At 34.5% G+C, this 22,381-nt stretch overlaps 2 protein-coding genes across 2 annotated transcripts in view; both read left to right on the top strand.

Annotated features, from left to right (window-relative positions):
- skib (SKI proto-oncogene b) overlaps nucleotides 1-10,068 on the top strand; it is a 47,184-nt gene extending 37,116 nt beyond the window's left edge. Inside the window, 6 exon segments of the mRNA NM_130938.1 lie at nucleotides 1,608-1,721; nucleotides 3,022-3,125; nucleotides 3,260-3,537; nucleotides 5,240-5,511; nucleotides 6,618-6,848; nucleotides 8,986-10,068. Coding sequence (NP_571013.1) covers nucleotides 1,608-1,721; nucleotides 3,022-3,125; nucleotides 3,260-3,537; nucleotides 5,240-5,511; nucleotides 6,618-6,848; nucleotides 8,986-9,177 — 1,191 coding nt within the window. The 3' untranslated portion in view covers nucleotides 9,178-10,068.
- A 5,163-nt stretch (nucleotides 10,069-15,231) lies between these two features.
- Nucleotides 15,232-22,381, top strand: part of plch2b (phospholipase C, eta 2b) — a 27,187-nt gene continuing 20,037 nt past the window's right edge. The window contains exons 1-4 of the mRNA XM_087273743.1: nucleotides 15,232-15,466; nucleotides 17,108-17,254; nucleotides 19,062-19,304; nucleotides 19,446-19,576. Coding sequence (XP_087129869.1) covers nucleotides 15,232-15,466; nucleotides 17,108-17,254; nucleotides 19,062-19,304; nucleotides 19,446-19,576 — 756 coding nt within the window. The remainder of the gene's footprint in view (nucleotides 15,467-17,107; nucleotides 17,255-19,061; nucleotides 19,305-19,445; nucleotides 19,577-22,381) is intronic.

Here is a 22,381-nt window from a genome sequence, read left to right as displayed (position 1 = left end):
TTGTGTTCCATACAAACCACAGATTAACCGTGATGTGTTACACCCCTATATATAATACAATTGTATTGTCTTCATTTACTAACAGTCATGAAGTAAGTTGTAATTCAATTGTAGTACCTAAGAATATCCTGTTTAAAATGCCTGCTTGTAGCATTTAATTTTTTTTTTACTAAATGGCATTGCCAAACACTGATGTGGCTAGTACTATATACCACAGCATTTGAGTTTAGTTTCACAACATTGTCGTCTGTACTGTATGTGATACATGCAAGACTTTTGCAGTTTTAAAAAACATCGTCACATGAATACACCCTTAAACTGTTCATATTTAGTGACTCGTTTTAACAGACTAATAAAAGGAATTATCCCTGATAAATAATTTGCCCTTGAATCGAACTGTTCTTTATTTATTACATACAATTAAACTTCTAATTGGCAAACTAAAGCCATTTTTTTTTCACCTTTGGACATTTAACACAATTTTAGCTCTGTTTAAAGCCCTAACAGGTGGAAAAGAAATCAAAAATCAGTTCTACAGTAATGTATGCGATAATAAAAGGATTAATTAATATATATTACTTTCCACTCATGAGGTATATGTATTCAATACCTTGTCAGTATTAGAATATTTCACATTCTATGGCTATTTAGTTATTCAGAAAGTGCACTGAATAGTTAAGAGGCTGCTCTCAAAGCCACTACTCTCAGCCTGAAGAGTTCTTGATCATGAATTGGTCCGCGCTACTCCATTTTCAGCATTGCAAAGTAAGTGTGTGCTTTGCATGTGTGTTTCTCGGCTTCAAGGACCATGTTACCCGACCGTAAACTCGTCACTGAAGCAAAGCGTGGAGGCAAGTGTGTATTAGGCGTGTGTGAGTCAGATCCGCGTTGAAAGAATGGGCTTCAAACAGCCTCGGTCACATACCGTGCAACCCACGCCTTGTGATAACAGTAAGGGTTTATTATTGTAGTTAAGACTGGCACAGAGAGCCAATGCTAAATAATGTGGACTAAAAGATTCCTGTCAGCAAGACTTCTGTGGCAGGTGTCAGACCAAAATAAAGCACCACATCTCCCCCTTGTGTTGTGTTATAGTCAACAACTCTTCTCTATCCAGTTCTAATTCTCACCCATATGCTGTTTTTCACCCAAAAACTCCACATTTGCTCATTCGTGGTGATTTATTTTCATACCAGCACACCTTCTTGACTTTATCCTCAGCTAACTTTCACGTTGACTCTGGATGCTCGGGTTATGGAGGTGTTTCAATTCTTGAACTTTGAGTCAGAAGGCGCAGGTTTGAACAGGCTGATGGTACGACAAATGTAAACACATTCAGGACATGACATGCTGAAACCTCAGGGCAAAGGGAAGGGTTTACTAACTGTCTTCCTTTTTTTAGGAAGCCTTTTAAGTTGTATGAATACCTGTAGTGTTTGGGTTTTATTTGTGCCGATGCTAAATTTACCCCGATTTTTTTTTTCTCAGATATATGATGAGAGCTTTAAGTCAGTTTGACACCTACATGGTCAAAGTTCTACCCCAGTCTTGCCTTCACTGTGTGTTTTTCATCTCATAAAGTGTTGTTTTTGTGTTTTGTTTTGCAGGCATACAGTCCTATTCCCTCCAAAAAGCTTAAACATGATCGCTCCAGATCGCCATCAGCAGATAGAGAGAAGCAAGCTGATTGGCTACAGTCTCTGGCGGCTTCTGCTAACAAGGTTGGTTTCTAAAATGATTTTGATATAGTTTTATTTGTATTTTATGGTTTTGAAGCTGCTTGCTTATTTAGAATTTAACTATATAGTGAAAGCATAGTGTAAATGTAGCTCAGTGTAACAATGGCTAATAATTAGTTATTAAATAGCAGTATTATTTATACAACAGTACTGTCTAGTTCTTGAATCTGATTAGCTGATAGCCGAGCGATATTCTGCAAAAACAGCACTTGTTCAGACTCCTTACTCTTGTGTATTACTCCGCTCACATAGAGTGACAGCGGATCAATAAACTCACTACAGTTTGACAAATATTGCTGCTGTTGGACAACATAATGTACTTTTGAGGCTTTTTAGACGAGAATGTAGTTGTTTAGATTGCAACTATACAATTTATTTTTAAGGATAGTTTCTATTTTAAATATTTATAATTTCTGACATTCATCACGTCTGCTGCCATTAGCCTGTCACTGAGCAAAGCAAAGAGGGTTGACATTCTGCCACAAGATGGCGACAAAGACCACATAATAAGCCCTTTAGAGAAGGAAAAACTTATTGTAATTTTATATTACAGTTGATCAAATCATTATAAAACTAGTAAGTGACACTCGATCACTCGCTCTTGCATGTTGTATTGCTGTAATTATACCATAGTAATCTGGTAGCTGGTAGCTCTAGTAAGATCTAGTAATCTGCTTTTACTTTTTCGGGATTCATTATTGTGATCTTCTGAATGCAACAGAAAACTACTGAGAAATCTCTGTAAACTGATGGCATATCATGCCGTTCAGTCTTAAAATGTGAGCAAAATCACCTGTTTTGTCATCACTCTCTTCTAAAGAATCATGCAAATACTAGCTCTGAAGTGACATTGGTGAATTAGCAACAATTTCTGCTGTTCTGACATCAGCTGCAGATGTGAATGAAAGGAAGAAGAAAGTAGTTCCTCATACAAAAGGATTTTTGAGACTCTAGTCTAGTGGGACACTAACGCACACCTCCCACCAGTGATGATATACAGCCATATCGCAATGCTACTCATGTGATATTACTCATATATAAATATATAGTAAAGTCAGAGATACTGATGCTTTGATACCAAAATCAGTTATTTTTATGTGAATTTATGAGTAAATTTACACATCCCATCATTATAATGTACTATATGAAAATGCATAATATTTTTGAGATTTGCTAAAGATTCAATTCAACTGTATAATTATAGTTAATTAGTTAGTTAAGGTCATTTTAATAGTTAATATCATTGCATCTCTAATTAAACACTCTTCTTTTTCTTCGATAGGATCTTAAGCAGCTCCAGTTCAAGCAGAGACCTTCAGCCTTCAGGCCCTGGTCTCCCAGAGTTCCCTCTGCTGAGCGAGAGACTCCCAATCACAAGTATGAGAGGTACGCCAACTGTTTCACTAATTCAGTGATCATAAGCCATTAGTCCTTAATTCATCATCTCCATTGTGAAATGCATAAATATATTTCTTTGAGGAAGACGTGTAATTAATGTCTTCTGTTCCTCTGACATTCAGATCGCTCGCTAAAACGCAAGACAATCTGGCAGTTCCAAATGTGTCTCTGCCCATTGCTGCCTTCAAAAATAATGAGCAGCCAGCACACCGTTTCTCTCAGCCCACTGAGAGCCACAACACAGGCAAGACGGAGAGCTCCAGGCCAAGAAAGAGATGGCCGTCAGCAGAGAGACAATCACAGCCAGCCACCAAAACCTCTCTGTGCACTCCAATCAAACAGCGGCTGCAGGAGAACCACGACTCAGATGAGGAAATCCAGGTGGACAACTGTGCTGAAGGTCAGAAAAGAAGAGAATTTGCATTATGTAAAAATACAATGTATACAGTCATATGACTCGGAAAAATTTAGCAACAAAAATGTATCTTTGCAACACTAGGGGCATTTCAATATATATATACACAAACACACACACACACACACACACACATATTCATTCATTTTCTTTTCAGCTTAGTCCCATTATTAATCAGGGGTCACCACAGTGGAATGAACCGGCAATATGTTATTACGCAGCAGATACTCTTCTAGCTGAAACCCATCACTGGGAAACACCCATATTTTGCATTTTCAAATAAAATTGAAAATTTAAAGATAATTTCTAAACAAATTTTCCTGTACTATAAACCTATTTTTGCTGACCTTATGCCTAGAAAATCCAAATTATATCCGAACCCAACTATTTAAAGACCTCAGCTAGCTCCATGCCAAAAAATGTGTAGCTTTGCTTTGGGCAAAGATGCAAAGACCAAACGATACTCAATGGATAAGACCTGTCAAGCCGTCCATTAGAAAAAGATTACTTGTATACTAAAAGCCAAAAAGCATGTATTAGAAAATATATGGAGTCCTTTCATCACATTTAACAGAGGAAGATGTGGATGAATAATGTTTTGTGGGCAATAGAGTTCCTATCTGGCAGTTCCATATTGATTAGCTCAATACATGTTTCTAGAACTTTATGTTCAGTATGATTATAAGAGTCAATTTTAAATAGATTACCTCTTACCTCAATAGGAGAAGCTTTTTTTAAGTATGTTTTTTTGTTTTGTTTTGTGTTTATTTCTATAAAATATAATATATTCATTTGTTTATTTAGTAAATGCAGCAATGCTGATTTTGTTAAGAGTTTAGTATAATTGTAAAAAGCTGCATTGAGCAAAATAAAATCATTTGGCCTAATGCAAACTGTCAATTTTTCGCTCTCATGAGGTGATTTGGAGCCGAATTAATAAAAAAATTTTTTTGCAAAGCTGCAACAAAGTTTTTTTGCTTTTAGAGGTCACATGGTATAAAATCACAGTCAATCTGTTTATTTATAGAAACTTGCACAACTCAAATATAGTTGATCTGCTCGTATAGAACTTCAGAATCCTCAGTTTCTCTGTGGAGTGATATTGTTTGTCTGGTGCACATGTATCTCATTTTATTAAAAGTAATGTCAAGTATGTTGACTGCAGTATAGTAAACATACTTATGAAATATATCACCATAACTTTTAGAATGACTATGAAACTATGAGTTTTAGTCACATAACATATAACGCTGTTTTTAGTATTAATGTTGTGAAATGTTTATCGTAAGTGTGTGGTGTGGTATATATTCAGTTCATCTTTATTTATATAGCGCTTTTAAAATGTAGATTGTGTCAAAGCAGTTAAACATAGAAGTTCTAGTAAACTGAAACTGTGCAGTCCAGTTTTCAGAGTTGAAGTTCAGTTTAGTTCAGTACAGTGTGGTTTAATTTTTACTGCTGAAATACCAAAATGTTGTATATCTATTACACTGAGGAACAAATTGTCCCATTTACAGTTACAGTAATGTAAATCCTGTCATTTCCGCAATTGTTTTTATCAACATTCTAAAAATTTAGCAGAAGTTTTGTGCATACTTGTGATGGAATCATGTCTACTGTTTAGATTGAGTAAAATAAATAGTGTGCTTTTACTTCATCACCTGTATTGTCTATTTTCTGATTGCAGTTGCTGTCTCTCGTTCGCTGATGTCTCCTCCCTTCACCAATGGTGTCGGGGTGATGACCCTCAGCCCTCACAGCTCTGCAGAGGTGCATGATGGGAGGGCGAGACTGGCAGCGGGTCATTGTTCAGAGCTGGAGCTCCTCAAGCAGACTCTCAGCAGTGACCTGAGCTCCAAAGAGGCCAGAGAGAAGTTCCTGCAGGAGATCATCCGCATGAGGGTGAAGCAGGAGGAGAAACTGGCAGCCGCTCTGCAAGCCAAACGCAGCCTGCAGCAGGTGTGGACTGATAAATATTCAGCAATATACATAATAAATATACAAAGGTGTTAAATACACATAAACCTGGCAAAAGTTACATTTATATACAATTTAAATGTATTTTTACAAATTTTTACAAATCTATTTAAACACTAAAAATAGAGTAGATCAGTTTCTAAATATAGAAATATTAATGTTTTCTATGAATGTATATTTTTATGGTGAAGGTGGCTGTTAGGTAAGTAGTATTATAATATATATATATATATATATATATATATATATATATATATATATATATATATATATATATATTTTATATATATATAGTTGTTTTTAATACAAAACAAAATATTACTTCATATTCTGAAATCTTTTTTAAATAATACAATTAGTAATAACATAATTCTGAAAATTTTAAACATAACACTTTTTCACTTATTTAACTTCTTATTTCAATAAAAATCTTTATTTTTGAATATTTTGTATGTTGATAAGTCCACTAACTGAAATACAGTTAGATGAAGTACCGAAATACTGAAGCTAAAATTGAAAAATAAATCAAATAAATAAAGCTAAAACAAAACAAACTTATCTAAACAACTGTAACATAAATACATTTAATAATGATTTTTATAGTTAAAATAGATAACATAATAATATTAGAGGTGGCGCAGTGGGTAGCGATGTCGCCTCACAGCAAGAAGATCGCTGGTTCGAGCCTCAGCTGAGTCACAGCTGTCGTTTTTGTGTGGAGTTTGCATGTTCTCCCCGTGTTCGCATGGGTTTCCTCCAGGTCTTCCAGTTTTCCCCACAGTCCATTGACATGTAGTATAGGTGAATTGAATATTTTAAATTGTCCATAGTTTATGAGTGTGAAAGAGAGTGTGATTGGTTGTTTTCCCATGATGGGTTGGAGCTGAAAGGGCATCCGCTGCATAAAACATATGCTGGATAAGTTGGCGGTTCATTCTGCTGTGACGACCCTTGATAAATAAAGGGACCAAGCCGAAAAGAAAATGAATGAATGAATAATAATAGAATAGTTGGTAAATGTAGTCTCCAGATTGCTTTGTCGGCTTCACATGTTGTCCATGATCAGTAACACTGATTGTCTCTGACAGGAGCTGGAGTTTGTCAGGGTGACTAAGAAGGGCCGTCTGAGGGAGGCCATCGAAGCCAAGCGGAACCTAAGGAAGGAGATCGAGCGCCTCCGTGTGGAGTGTGAGAAGAAGGTGCGGGATGCCAGCGAGTCCTGCGACAGGCTGAAGAGGGATCTGGACAGAGAGAGACGGACCCGTGTCTGTGACAAGAACTGTGAAGCAGGACGTCTGAGGGCCAAATACTCCTCACAGGTAAAATCCGGCTGCTGGATTTGATCTGAACGATTTGAACTTCACTTTATATGTAATAAAATATAATGACAAGAGGATTACATCTCTAATCACAAGCTTTAAGTTCAATAATGCTTTTGAATAAATACCAAGTACAGATAATGTCACTAAAGATCACTAATAACTAATGCCATCACTAATGTATCAATCACTAATAATATAATATAATATAATATAATATAATATAATATAATATAATATAATATAATATAATATAATAATAGCCTGATGAATGTTAAATGGATCAAATACATAAGCTATAAAATAGTTAGTATATCTTAATGAAAGTTTTTTAAACTTTTCTTATTTAAAACATGATTAAAACTGTAATTTTATTTTTGAGTTTAAAAATCTCAAACAAGTGACAAGTTAGAACAGCCAATAGTTGTTTATTAATATTAGTATCATTTTTATTGCATTTAAGAATGCATTTGCTTGTAGGTGCATAAAAGTACAACTAAAGTATTTAATACATTAATTCATGTAATAATATTAATATTATTTAATTATTTATTTATTTTACCACCAACAGTAAAAATACGAGACTAATAATTATGTTTTTTTTCTTTCCTTTTCAAACATTATAATATTTGGTTAAAAAAAACTCTGCAATGAGATACTGGGAAAAATGACAATGAGATTAATACATTAATAAATGTAATTATTTTTTGTTAAACAAATATGATAATCATGCTTAACCATATAATATTTCCAGGTATTGTTCAAAATAATGTACAAATAAAGAAGTAACATCATTTTACACTTAACAAAAAAGCTTGAGTGTTAGATTAAGGCTCTGGATTTATATTATATTATATTATATTATATTATATTATATTATATTATATTATATTATATTATATTATATTATATTATATTATATTATATTATATTATATTATATTATAATACAGACAGAATTTAAAAGCTGACACTTGTTTCATTTTAAAAGCAGGAAGATTAGCTTTCAGATTTCAGGCATGCTAACAATGTAGTTTGGTCTGTTTGTTTTTTATTGAACATAAATTGAAAACTAATTTTAAGATAATCAGTTGTAATCCAAGAATCAAAGCAACAATTAATTATAAAATCAACCTCGTCCTTTTTTCCAGTGATGTCTAAATGATTTTTTTTAAACTTTCAAGCAAGTGACAAACTGGAAAAGCGAATAGTTATTTATTAATAACAGTATCATTTTTTATTGCATTAAAGAAGTATGTAGGTGCATTACAAAGGCATCTAATTTCATTTATTCCAAGTGATTAATAATTTAATTAAAATATTATTAATAATATTATTGATTTAATTGTACATAAAACATTAAAAATACAAAACTAATAATTATGGTTGTTGTTGTTGTTGTTTTTCAAACATTAAAAGTTTTTATTTTAGGAAAAAAAAACTGCTATGAGACACTGGGACAAAATGAACGCAGATTAATACATCAGATTATGTACAGTCAGAATTATTAGCCCCCCATTTATTTATTTTCCTAATTTCTGTGTAATGGAGAGATTTTCTTTCAGCACGTTTCTAAGCATAATAGTTTTAATAACACATTTCTAATAACTGATTTATTTTATCTTTGCCATGATTACAGTAAATAATATTTGACTAGATATTGTCTAGATGTTGTTGTTTACTTTATTTTCCTCTGAAAATGGGTCAGAGAGTAAGGAATGTGTTTAATCACCACCCAGTGTTTTTTTCTTCAATATTGTGAAATGAATGCGTTATGGTTTTCTCCCCCTCTCTTGTAATAACTCTCTGATTGAGAATCGCTAATAAAAAGAGTTCAACCAAATAATAAAAAATCAAGTAACATTGTTTCACACTCACCAACAGTGATTGAGTGGGCTCTGGGTTTGCATTATTTTGTAATACATACAGCATTTTTAAAGCTGACACTTGTTTTGTTTTTTAAACTAACAGAATAGGAAGATTAGCAGATTCCAGGCATGCTAAAATTGTAGTTTGGTCCATTTATTTGATCAAACACCAATTGAAAACAGACTTCAGGATAATTGCTTGTAATCTAGAAAGCAAATCAACCTCATTCCAATGATGTCTAAAAGTTTATTTGTGATTCTCTCTATCAGATTGAGGATCTGCAGATGAAGCTCCAGCAGGCAGAAGTGGACCGTGAACAGCTGAGAGAAGACCTGCTGAAGGAACGAGACGCCCGACAAAACCTGGAGCGGGTCGTAAAAGAGCTTCAGGAGCAACTGGGCCACAAAGCAGAAACGGAGGCCAACACACAGCCCACCGAAGGAGATCAAGACATTTCTTAAACATTCACACTAATGAGTTCAGACTTTGATTTGAGGATGAGTAGAGGACGCCTCTAAAGCCTCATGGAAAAAAAAACTACCGTACTGCAGCACAGAAGAATGGTAAAGAAACGAATTCACAGCGTACGTTTACCAAATGAACTGAATCATGAACTCAAGAAACTGGAAAAGGAAACGTAAACGTGTGAAACAGACTCGCCTTCAGTTAGCTTCTCAAAGCTAATCGAAGGAAACTATTTTGTTATAAGCTATTTAAAAAATTTTTCGCAAAGATACTTGAAGAATATTTGGGAAGCGAGCGTGTTTTCTATTCACTTTGCGCTGACAGTAGCAGGCCAACGATCTGCTAGTGCCACCGAGACTCTGTAAACTAGAAAGTGTTACAAGCCAGAATTCTACATAGCACACCGGTGTTGTCATTATCATTGTTTGCTCGCTTTCATTTGACCTTTTTTGGTTTGTTTTGGCTGTTGTATTGAAATAGTTTGCATGTGCGACCGTGCTATGGTGCAGAAAAGCTTTATTATAAACCTACGTTCATTTTTATTATGGTATGTTTAATTATCATGTACTTAAAACCCTATAGTATTGACGTCGATCAATATGAGATGAATCCTTACCCTCTCTCCTGAACTTCAGTATCAAGTATTAATTGCTTTAATTATCGCTATTTTAAACAGTCTAAGCGACTGGCATCACTCCACGCTCCATTTCGACGGTAAAATGAATGTTTTGTTGGTTCAGAATCGGAATTAAGTGACAGAAATCAATTATCAGTCACTCCTTTTAGGGCTTGTTTAAGGTATAAAAAAGAAGCTGTTAAAGAAAATAAAATTTCTACTTATATAGAAAATAAGGATATATATTTTTTTACTTTCTACCAAAAAAAAAGAATTGCACTTTTAAGAAAAGATAGTTGTATTGTGTATTTGAAGCCCTCTGTTTTTTCAGATCTCAAACACCGAGTATTGAATAAAACCGTTTTCGTACATTTGTTACAGATGTGAATACCACTGAAACGTTAAAAAATAAAGCTGTAAATATGATAGCTTGCTTTACATTTCACTCTAAATGCTTTTTTTGTTGTTGTTGCTCCAAACCAATAGACTGTATGTATAAAATAATGTAACACGAAAATGAATTTCTCCTATCATATTTTCAACTAGAGGGCATTTACTGTATAAAATCCTTATATTAACAAGAAAAAAAAGTTGTAGATCATTATATTTCTGAATAATTTCAGTCCCTTTGGAAATCACTTTATATATAATTACCAAAGCAAAGAGTTTGGCTTCAGAAATGTGACTGACGAACTGTAAAGAGTTTCTCTGATGATCTTTTATCTCCCCTGTCTTGAATAAACCTGCAGTAATACATATGCTAACCTCTCCATCGCTCTATTTATTCTGGGTACATTTTTCCTTCAGCCTTCTCTATAAGGAGACCCGTCTGCTTGCCTGTGTCACTTTTTAACTCCTCTCGATGTTCTCATGCATCAACACTAGAGATGTGCATTGTGTTCAGGGTCTTGTCATAGTTTTGGTTTTGATGTTGGTCATTTTCGTCACTTGTTTTAATGTTCTCCCCCCCACCTATAATAATATCATTAAACAAAATCAACCATTCTTGTGTTTTCTGACATTTTTTTTGCTGTATGGTATTTAAGAATTATAACTCTATACATATACAAACATGATACACTTCATACATATGCACCCACAATGCATTCTATACATATACAAACATGATACATTCTATACATATGCACACGTGATACATTCTATACATATGCACACTCGATACATTCTATACATATACAAACATGATACACTCAATACATATGCACACATGATACATTCTATACATATGCAAACATAATATACTCTATACATATGAACATATTATACATTATTTACATATACAAACATGATACTCTCTATACAAACATGATACATTCCATACATTTGCACACAATAAACTCTATACATATACAAACATGATACACTTCATACTTCGGCACACATGATACATTCTATACACAAATACACACGATACACGGATGTCAACGTGTGGTATAGAACCCGGGTGTCTGGCTTGAAAGGTGAGTTCTTAATCCCTAAGCTACTAGGACTAGTACTAGGATGAATTTATATGGCGAACAATGCACACCATACACATAAAAACATGATACACTACATACATATGCACACATGATACATTCTATACATATGCAAACATGATACACTCAATACTTATGCACACACGATACAATCTTTACATAAACACAATGCACAGATGTCAAGGTCTTGGATAGAACCCAGGTCTCTGGCTTGAAAGATGACTTCCTTAACTACTGAGCAATTGGGAGCTGATAACCTCAATCCACGAACAATGCACACTTGATATGCACACATGTAACATTTTATACATGACATATTTTTTAAATATGCACACATGATACATTCTATACAGCTGCACACATGATAAACTATACATATACAAACATGATACACATCATACATACGCACAAATGATGCACTCTATACAGTACATATACACACACGACACACTGATGTCAAGGTCTGGGATAGAACCTGGGTGTCTGGCTTGAAAGGTGAGTTCCTTAACCACAGAGCTACTGGGAGTTGATGAACTCATACGACAAACAATGTACACCATCCTGACGCACACATAATAAACTCTATACATATACAAACATAATATACTTCATACATATGCACAAATGATACATTTTATATACTGTATATGCACACAATGCATTTTATACATATACAAACATGATAAACTCAATACATATGCACACATGATACATTCTATACATATACAAACATGATATACAATACATTTGCACAAAATATACATTCTATACATCTACACACATGATACATTTTATAGATATGCTCACATGATACATTCTATACATATACAAACATGATACACTCAATGCATATGCAAAAACTATACATTATATACATATACACACACGACACACTGACATCAAGGTCTGGGATAAAACCCGGGTCTCTGGCTTGAAAGGTGAGTTCCTTAACCACTGAGCTACTAGTAGCTGATGAACTCATATGACGAACAATGCATAACATACAGATGCACACATGATGCACTCCATACATATGCACACATGATACAGTCTATACATGATACAGTTTTTACATATGCACACTCAATACATATGCACACATGATACATTCTATACATATACAAACATAATATACTCTATACATATGAACATATTATGCATTATTTACATATACAAACATGATACACTCTTTACAAACATGATACATTCCATACATTTGCACACATTACATTCTATACATATGCACATGTAATAAACTCTATACATATGCAAACATGATACACTTCATACATATGCACACATGATGCATTCTATACTTATACAAACATAATACACTCAATACATATGCACACATGATATATTCTATACTTACACAAACATGATACACTCAATGCATATGCACAAATTATACATTCTATACATATGCACACACGATGCATTCTTTACATATACAAACATGATACACTCAATGCATATGCACAAATTATACATTCTATACATATGCACACACGATGCATTCTTTACATATACAAACATGATACACTCAATGCATATGCACAAATGATACATTCTATACATAAACACAATACACTCCATACATATGCACATATGATACACTCTATACATATACACACACGACACACTGATGTCAAGGTCTGGGATAGAACACAGGTCTCTGGCTTCAAAGGTGAGTTGACTTCATACAGATGCACACATGATACACTCCATACGTCTGCACACATGATACATTCTATACATATACACACAATACATTTTATACATATAAACATGTTATGCTCTATACATATGAACACATTATATAGACATACAAACATGATACACTCCATACATGATACATTCTATACATATACAAACATTATACACTATACAAATGCACACATTATACACTCTATACATATGAACACATGATACACTCCATACATATGCACACATGATAAATTCTATACATAAACACACAAGATACTGATGTCAAGGTCTGGGATAGAACCCTGGTCTTTGGCTTGAAAGGTGAGTTCCTTAACCACTGAGCTACTGGGAGCTGATGAACTCATGTGGTGAACAATGCACACCATACATATACAAACATGATACACTCAATACATATGCACACATGATACATTCTATACAAATACAAACATGATATACTCAATACATATGCAGTTGGCATTTCTGTGTGGAGTTTGCATGTTCTTCCTGTATTTGCATGGGTGGGTATCCTCCGGGTGCTCCGGCACAAGTCCAAGACATGCAGTACAGGTGAATTGGGTCACCTGAAAAAAGCTAAAACTGTCCAGAGTGTATGTGTGTGAATGAGAGTGAATTGGTGTTTTCCAGTGAAGGGTTGCAGCTTGAAGGGAATCCGTTGCGTAAAACATATGCTGGATAAGTTGGCGGTTCATTCTGCTTTGGCGACCCCAGATTAATAAAGGGACTAAGCCGAAAAGGAAATAAATGAGAGAATAATAGTTTATTAACTACAACCAACATGTGGATTTAACCTGCACTGTAATCTGGTGTGAAACCGGACCCCTTGCTTTCAGTATAAATCAAAGACATTTGCCATTTTTAAGAATTAATGAGGGTATTTTTAAACAGAAACTTTGTTAACATTTAGAAAAAACAACCATTAATTAATTCATGCAATAACAATGGTTTATAGGCTGTGGTTCACATTATTGATCTTTTAGAAATCACAGAATGGGTCAGTTTTGTTATTTCATGTTGTAATGTAGAAAAAAAAAACGGCCAATTAAAAACACACAAATCCTCCAATGTAAAGACTAAAGAGACTTTATTGTCATTGCAGCGATACAACGAAATTCATTTAACGTGGCAGCTCTCAGGAACTGCATTATAGAACATATAATTTTATAATAACTATATAATAATTTATAATGCATACAGTGAAATAATTGTGCAGTGCATGTGTATGTACAGTAGCTTCGTGTGCAAACAGAAATGTTAAGTATTGCACAAGTTAATAAATCCACATAAATTTCCTCCAAGTTCTCCAGTTTCCCCCACAGTCCAAAGACATGCACTATAAGCCTTTAAGTGAATTGGATTAACTACATTGTCCATAGTGGATGTGTATGAATGAGAGTGTAGGGGTGTTTCCCAGTGATGGGTTGCAGCTGGTAGGGCATCCGATGCGTACAATGTGCTGGATAGGCTGGCGGTTCATTTTGCTGTGGCGACCCCAGATTAATAAAGGGACAAAGCAAAAAAGAAAATAAATGAATGAATGAATAATTAATAATGAATTCTATAAAATGATACATAACATTACACTAGACAAAATATAAAGGCCTATTTAGCAGTTTAATAAGAGCAGCTAATCCTACTTTAAAGACTATAAGAACAGTGGTTCTACATTAAAAATACAACAAATAAGTTTAAAATAGCCTATAAACAATGGTGAAGCCAAGAGAAACGTCATGTTTCCTTTTGCCGCCATTCCTTCAGTCCCATTAGTAAAACAAAAATATTGAAATATCATCCTCTATCCTTATTCCTCAAGTCCATGCACCGACAATTAAAATCCCCCAGTACGAGTAATGCCTTCACCTCATCCTGGATTAGAGAATTACTGACCGCTGACACGTGTGGCTCCTCGGTTCTTCCCGTCCCAGATTCCCCGAAAACCTGCAGCCACAACGACAACTAAAAACCCTGAAGAATATCTGAAGAAAACGCGATATCAATGGACCAGAGAGAGGGTCGGCCGCTAAGAGGATCAGTCCAGAAGAGGTGCCAGCTGGAATTAAAGCATTCGTGTACACTGAGAAGTGTCGGCTCATCATTTCAGTAACACCTGTCCCGCTGGACGGACGAGGGCTGACCTTATGAGTGACCACCGGATGGAGGAACATGCCCACAGGTCCAGGTTATGACCACACAAGTGTCCCGCAGTAATGAACTCATCTCCAGCTATGGCACCGTCTTCTCCGGTCTTGTTTTCACCGTCGCTCGCCGGGAGGCCCCCAAGTCCCGGCCGGAGACCTAACACAAATTTCAGATCGGCCTCTCCGTCCATCATGACTTCACCCAAACTGTGGCAGAAAGCCGCGATTTCGCGTTTGGCGGAGGAGTTTTTCTGGATAGGGGGAAGCATCGTCGCCTCACCAAAGTGGAGAATGGGCCAGATTGGTAAGCATTTAGACACTTAAGGGTGCTTAAATGGGATAGTTTACTCAATAAATTGAAACTTCACTTAGCACACACTCTCAAGCGGTACCAGACTTTTAAGAAGACATTGAAGCATGTAACTTGGAAACATCGTTGACATCCTTTTAGTTGGAAGAAAATAACTGTCAATGGAAGTCAAAGGCAACTGAAAAACTTTAGAACAAGTGGAGTAGGCTAGGTTAAATGATAACAGAACATAAAATATGACAGAATATAAATGTATTGACAGATGACACAATATAATAGCATTGATTGGTTTAAATCAGCCACTTTCCAGCACTTTTATATTTCCAGAAGTATATAGGCCTATTACTATGTTGAATTTGATGTTTACTGCAGTAATTTGTTAGTTTATGCAGTGTTACTCTGAGTGAACTTGAAATGGCTGTGTACTAAATGATTGGCCGGTGTAAGATATGCACCTCACAGCATATGGAAACAAACAATCCCTGGAGATTAGACTGAGTAGCTGCGTCACATGACCCCTCTGTCCTTGATCCGCTCCTCCAAAGCAACGTTTTGAAAACATAGCCTGAAGTGACCGATAAAAGTAACCTTTGTTGACTTCTGGTACATCAACATGTCATTCTGACATTTTAGACATCAAAAAAGATAATAGCATTTCAACTATATTTGTTGAATTTCAGAACAAGTGAAAACTTTGTGGCCAATTGTCCCTTTCTAAAGGAAATTCTCAAAATAACTGTTTCCCATTCACTCACTAACCCTCGGCTTCGTCTCTGTTTTATCAGTGATCGCCACAGTAGATTGAACCAAACATAATAATGACAAATATTAACATTTTACTCAAACCCCTTCCTAAAAGACGTAGTAAATCTTCAGTAAATCCTGAAATATTATTAATATTTTGTAGTAATTCAAACAAATTATGTTGCTGAATGTTTAAAAAGACATTGTCCTTGTAAGAAATCATTGTTGTATTTTCCATGATATGTGCCAGGCTGCCAGCACGCGGTAAACACCCTTACTAACCTACGTGTGTGTATGTGTGCCTTGTATTCTTTACGTTGTGGGGACATTTAAAATATATCAATACCAGTACATTTTTGACATTGTGGGGACATTGTTTTGTCCCCATGTGAAAAAGGGTTCAGAAATCACACAGAATGAAGTGTATTGAAAATATAAAAATGCTAATTGTTTCCTGTGAGGGTCAGATTTAAAGGTGGGGTAGGGGTAAGAGGATAGAATATGCACTTTCTACATAGTAAAAATTCTTACGGCTATGGAACGCTTTAAGTGTATGTGTGTGTGACGCAGCTGGGTAATCTGATTGAGATGGTACTTGATACGTCTGCTTGGACAATTAAACTGACATTTAAAAGGATTTTCTTTTAAAAGTGCACTCCTATTACATTGTAAAAAATGGATGGCTGTTTTGAAGTCAAATTAACTTTACAAATAATTGCTTCTTACTTTACATTAATGACCTAAAACACTTAAAAGTTTAATGGCATGTGACTAAAATAATCCTGAAACACTGAAAGCATATGCTTTCATGACATATTATTCATATATTTTTTACAGTGTGTTGATATCACATTTGCAGCCAGATACTACTAATAAAATGCTCTTTCGCAGTGGAGAGATGCATGTGCAACATGCAGGCCGGCTCTCAAATGATCAAACTGAGAGGAAAATCCAAGGCTCTGGTGCGTCTCTTTTATCTAGATGAGCACAAGTCCTGTATCCGCTGGAGGCCTTCAAGGAAACATGAGAGAGCAAAAAGTGAGTGAGATTGAAATCTGTTTATGTGCTGGCAGGATATGTGTCTAGTGCTTATTAAAATAAGTTATGTGATTTAATGGGGCATTGAATATTAGTTTGCAATTAATGTACATGGCTTTTCTTTTAAAAAGTGGAGATGTTTATGGCATATTAGCCTATTGCTCATGGATTACTGCATAAATAAATCCATAAACAAATGCATACATGAATGAATGAAGCAAAAAATTTCTTTGATAAAAGATAGTTTGATAAAACAGTGTGATCATACATAAATTACACTCTCAGAAATAAAGGTATGCAAACTGTCACCGGGGTGGTACCTCTTTAAAAGGTACACATTTGTTCTTAAAGGGTCCATATTGGTACCTCAAATGTATATATTAGTACCTACAAATTTTAAGATGAACACTTTTGTACTTTTTTTAGGTACTAATATGTACCCTAGATGTATTAATATAGACCTTTTGGGTACAAATTTGTTTTTTTTTTTGTAAAGTTACTACCCTAGTGACAGTTTGCGTACCTTTATTTCTGAGAGTGTATGATAAGAGTTTATGTGTTGAATATTTTGACCTAATCCACATTTGATTACAATTTTATGGGGTTTTTGAATGTTTAAACTTTGTTTTTGTACATTTTTTATGACAAAAATCCAAATAAGTGATGTATAACTATTTATAATATATATAGACATTACTCATTCTTTTAAAAAAATATTAGAAAATAGATTATGAAATGCAGAATATATTTTAGAGTAGAAAATATCACATGACTTCAGTGGATTTGTCACATGATCACATCACACTGCAAGATGGTGAGTGTAAAATAGTTTAACATCACAAAAATATTGACTGATACTATATTTATTGGGTTAAAAGCTTCACATTCTGGTAACTAAAGAGTAAAAGCATGCACATTTCATTGTGGGACACAGTATTCCAACACTGTTTAAGTAGCTTTTCAATGCAAATGGGAAATTCCTATGAAGTCTGTTATTAGTTTATTTTGAATTTATCAGTGTTACAAAATTTTCTAGAAGAGAAAGTGTCTTGAAAAATATCTTGTAAAATATTATTTACTGTCATCATAGCAAAGATAAAATAAATCATAGATGAGTTATTTAAACTATTTAAACCAATCTTCTTTTGGTTAATCAGAAAGTGGGGGAAAATAAACGGGGGCTAATAATTCAGGGGTTCTAATAATTCTTACTTTAACTATATAAACCAAAGAACCATTTGTTTTTTTACATTTTAAAGTATATACTCAAAAAAAATCTTATTTGATTACATTTGTCACTTTATGTAAAATATCAGGACAAATGTATTATTAAAAATGTAAAAATATAAAATACATATTAATAAAACAGCTTTCAAAAGTAATGATTACATGTCCAACATAAAATAAATAAATATATAAAATTAAAAAATAAATAGAAATAAATACAATTAATTAATAAAATGCTAAATGTAAACTTTGTACTTTCAGGATTGCAACTTTCTTACAATAGTGTTATTTATATTTCTGCCTGCATTCTGTCTGCATGTAATATTATATTTACCTATCATATAAATGTTGAAAAACTATTACTGTAAACAATGTATTTTGTGACCACAAAATAAATGATAGAACATAATTTGAAACAACAGACTTTTTATTTTGTCCATATCATATACAGTTAAGCCTGAAATTATTCAAACTCCTGGGATATAAATAATTTTGGGCTTGATTGTATATTATCATATTGCAGAGTCACCGAAAACCCCTGAAAAAATGATCAAACTTCCACTGTTCTTGTTTTATTCAGTCACCATAGACTCTATCCATGAGGTCTGTGAAGGAATGAGAACCGAGGTCTTTAGGCGATTTGCCAACAATAACTTTGATCCAAACTGCTGCTTCAGTATTTACCACGGAGACCACGTGGAGTCTCTTGACTTGGTTTCCACCAATGGAGAAGAGGCACGGACCTGGATCACTGGCCTTAAATACCTCCTGGCAGGCATTAGTGACGAGGACAGTCTGGCAAAAAGGCAACGCACACGAGATCAATATCCTTTTAATTGAGGGAGAAGGGCTGTCTGTCATAGAGGCAGACTAAATCCACACACAGCCCCCTCATGTGGCCTGGTTTAGTTTTGTGCAAATTGTTCTGTATTGAGGTGCGGAGGTTTCCTTACAGACTGTTGCAAATGGTTGAGACAGACCTTTTCAGAGGCAGACAAAAATGGAGATGGAAATCTGAGCATTGGAGAAGTCCTGCAGCTGCTTCACAAGCTCAACGTGAACCTCCCAAAGCAGAAAGTCAGAGAAATGTTCCAGGTACATTTCATTATACAACTTGTCAGAATGCATTATGAAAGTAGTCGGGGCAAGAAGTCTTTAAACAAAAAGTGTAAAATGTGATCATGTACGAGAACGAGCAAACTCCCAAAGAAATGTCGACTGGTTTAGTATGGACTTTAACCAGGGACATTCTTGCTGTGAGGCAACAGTGCTAATCACTGGGTTACTGTGACGCCTATCTAAAAGGAGGGGGAGTAAAGGTGGGTGGGGGGATTTTTTTTTAGACGAAGATTCTAAGATGAGAGACTTTGGTTGTTTATGGTGAGTTAGGAATCATCTGATAGGTGAATCTATCTTAAGCTAATGTAGGACCCGCCGTGAACAATCATAAGCAAGTGATACTCTCGAAATTAGTTTATAAATAAACTTCACGTAGTGTATTTGTGCAGAAATCTAAGTAACAGAAAGAAATAATTATAATATATCATTCCTTGAGTTGGTTTAAAAACTGAGCAGCTTTATCCTTGTAAACTCTGTTTTTGTTTTAGCATACTGTTTTAAAAATCACAAATATTGGGGGTTGATATGTGTTTTTGATTTTTTTGTTTCTTTCTTGATTTGGCGTTTTTTCAAAGGTTTATTGGTTTATAAAAAAGAAAAACATCATCAGTGTCCGCACATCTAGAAAAATCTTAAAGACAGGTGCTCAATCAAGCCAAAAACAGTAGAAAAGGTCAAATAAAATCAGCACACTTCCACTTTAGCTCTCAAAACATACATTTAATTGGACAATATTTCAACCCACATGGTTTTCATCAGGACCTGAGTATTTTTTGAGAGCTAAAGTGGCACGCTGTACCGTGATCATTGCTCAGTGAAGTTGTAGATGATCTTTGAAAGGTGAGTTTTGTGTTTGTTTATTTTAACATCCTGATTCTCTTGTCCTTTGTATATTATTATCCTAAATAACAAAAACCTAAATAGTCGAGTCCATCAAATTTTAGGGTCCTCTTTAAACATTTCCGTTGCGTTCGATGATATTTAAAAATGTAATGAGAAAATTTAGTGCGTTTTCATAAATTGTTTGCTTTGTGTGAAAATGCAGCACGTTTTTAAAAGTGTGTTTACATTGTGAGGATTTGCAGCATGTGTGCTGTCAAACAGATGAAGATCTTTTCTTAGTTTGCTGGCGTTTTTTTGTAATTGCATGTGTTTTCCTAAATTTCAGCACATTTCAGCTCTCTCTGCCACTGTATGTTAAGGATGTCACACTCTCGATTTTCAGTTTGGCACTACAGAAAATAGGGAAACATCAAAGATGCTTTAATATGTTATGTTTATAAAAAAAACCTAAAATGTGTTTAGTATAATAAATCAGCATGTTAATAATAATGACCAGAAGAACCAGAAGCTGTTGACTGTGGCATAATAAAAACCCATCAATCTTCAGCAGTTGTTTCAGCAGCTTTGAGCCTCAGGAGTCGATCACATGCTTTTTGCATCATTTAAATGGTTAATGGCCGCAAGCATTTTGTGCGCTGCTTATGCGCCCTATTAACCGCCTACTGCACCTCATGTTTTTTGCTGTTGTGGGCTGTGCACTCTCAGTTGAAAAAAATGTCAGCTCTGAGTGAAAAAAGTGCATAACGTCAGTCTCGTCTTTTTCATTCTCCAATCAAATTAAAACAGAGGTGGGTTTTCGTTGAGGTGACTGCAGTGTTTGTGTTGTCAAGATGACTACGGAGATTTTAAAAGATGCTGTATGACAAATCTTGAATATTACAATATTAACAATAATAGCAATATCAACAGAAACACTCACGCACAATACACTGATTTCGTTGTTGCCCTAGTGACATAAAAATGCACATCAAGATTTTTTTTGTCAACAAAAAATGCAGTGTGGTGCGCTTCCTGTTTTTAAAAGCCCATTACTTTGCTTCATATTACCAGGAAAATAAGTTTTGAATACTTCATTCATGAACATAATTTTGGCTGGATTCACTCATTTTCTTTTGCAAATACCCACCCTCTAGCTGTAAAAAAAAAACAAAACAAAAAAAACAAAAAAAACACATGCGAAAGCTGTGCTTTCAGAATGTATTATTTTAGGACATTATATAAATTGCATTATATATTTTCTGTCAAGTTTGATCAATTTAATGCACTCAGAATCCCCAAATTTTTGAACAGTGTATGCTTGATCAGTTCAACAGTCTGCATACATATGACATGGCCGCTATTGTGAACAGGTGAACTTAGTAAGCCATGCTAAATAAAATAAAAAAATCTAACATATTCTGCTAACTGGGTATTTTTGAAAAGTCTGATTCTGCTGACTTTAAAACCTCAAAGTTGTCTGAAATGTCTTTATTTACTAATGTCCTGTGGCAGGTTATATTGGTTTAAAAGACTTTCTGAGTGCCATTAGATAAGATGCCAATGAGTGTTCTGAGTGAGTATGTAACATATGGTTCGCTCTGAACAGATGGCCTTGTCTGAAACTGGTTGAGGTCTTAGTTTTAGTGTCTCTAATCCTTAATGGAGACATACATTTCTACTGCAACAAATACCATGACACTACTTTCACTAAAAGTACAAGCGAAACATTGAATGAAATAAAAAAAACCTCAACACATGCTAAGTGTCTGTCAGTGTCAATCTGTTAATGTTTGCAAAAATACGAGAATTTTTTTTTATGCTTCACTTCACTTGACTTCACTAGATATGTATTATATTACTGCCAACTGCAGTCAAGCTTTTTCTGAAAAGGCCTTTCAGACTATTAGGGATCGGTTTCTATTAAACTATGCATAAAATATTGAAGGCCAAATGATTTTT

Source organism: Danio rerio, chromosome 11 (assembly GCF_052040795.2).
Source record: "Danio rerio strain M-AB ecotype USA chromosome 11, GRCz13ab, whole genome shotgun sequence".
Classification (NCBI taxonomy): domain Eukaryota; kingdom Metazoa; phylum Chordata; class Actinopteri; order Cypriniformes; family Danionidae; genus Danio; species Danio rerio.
Note: the sequence above shows the minus strand (reverse complement) of the source record. Positions and strands in the feature narration are given on the sequence as shown.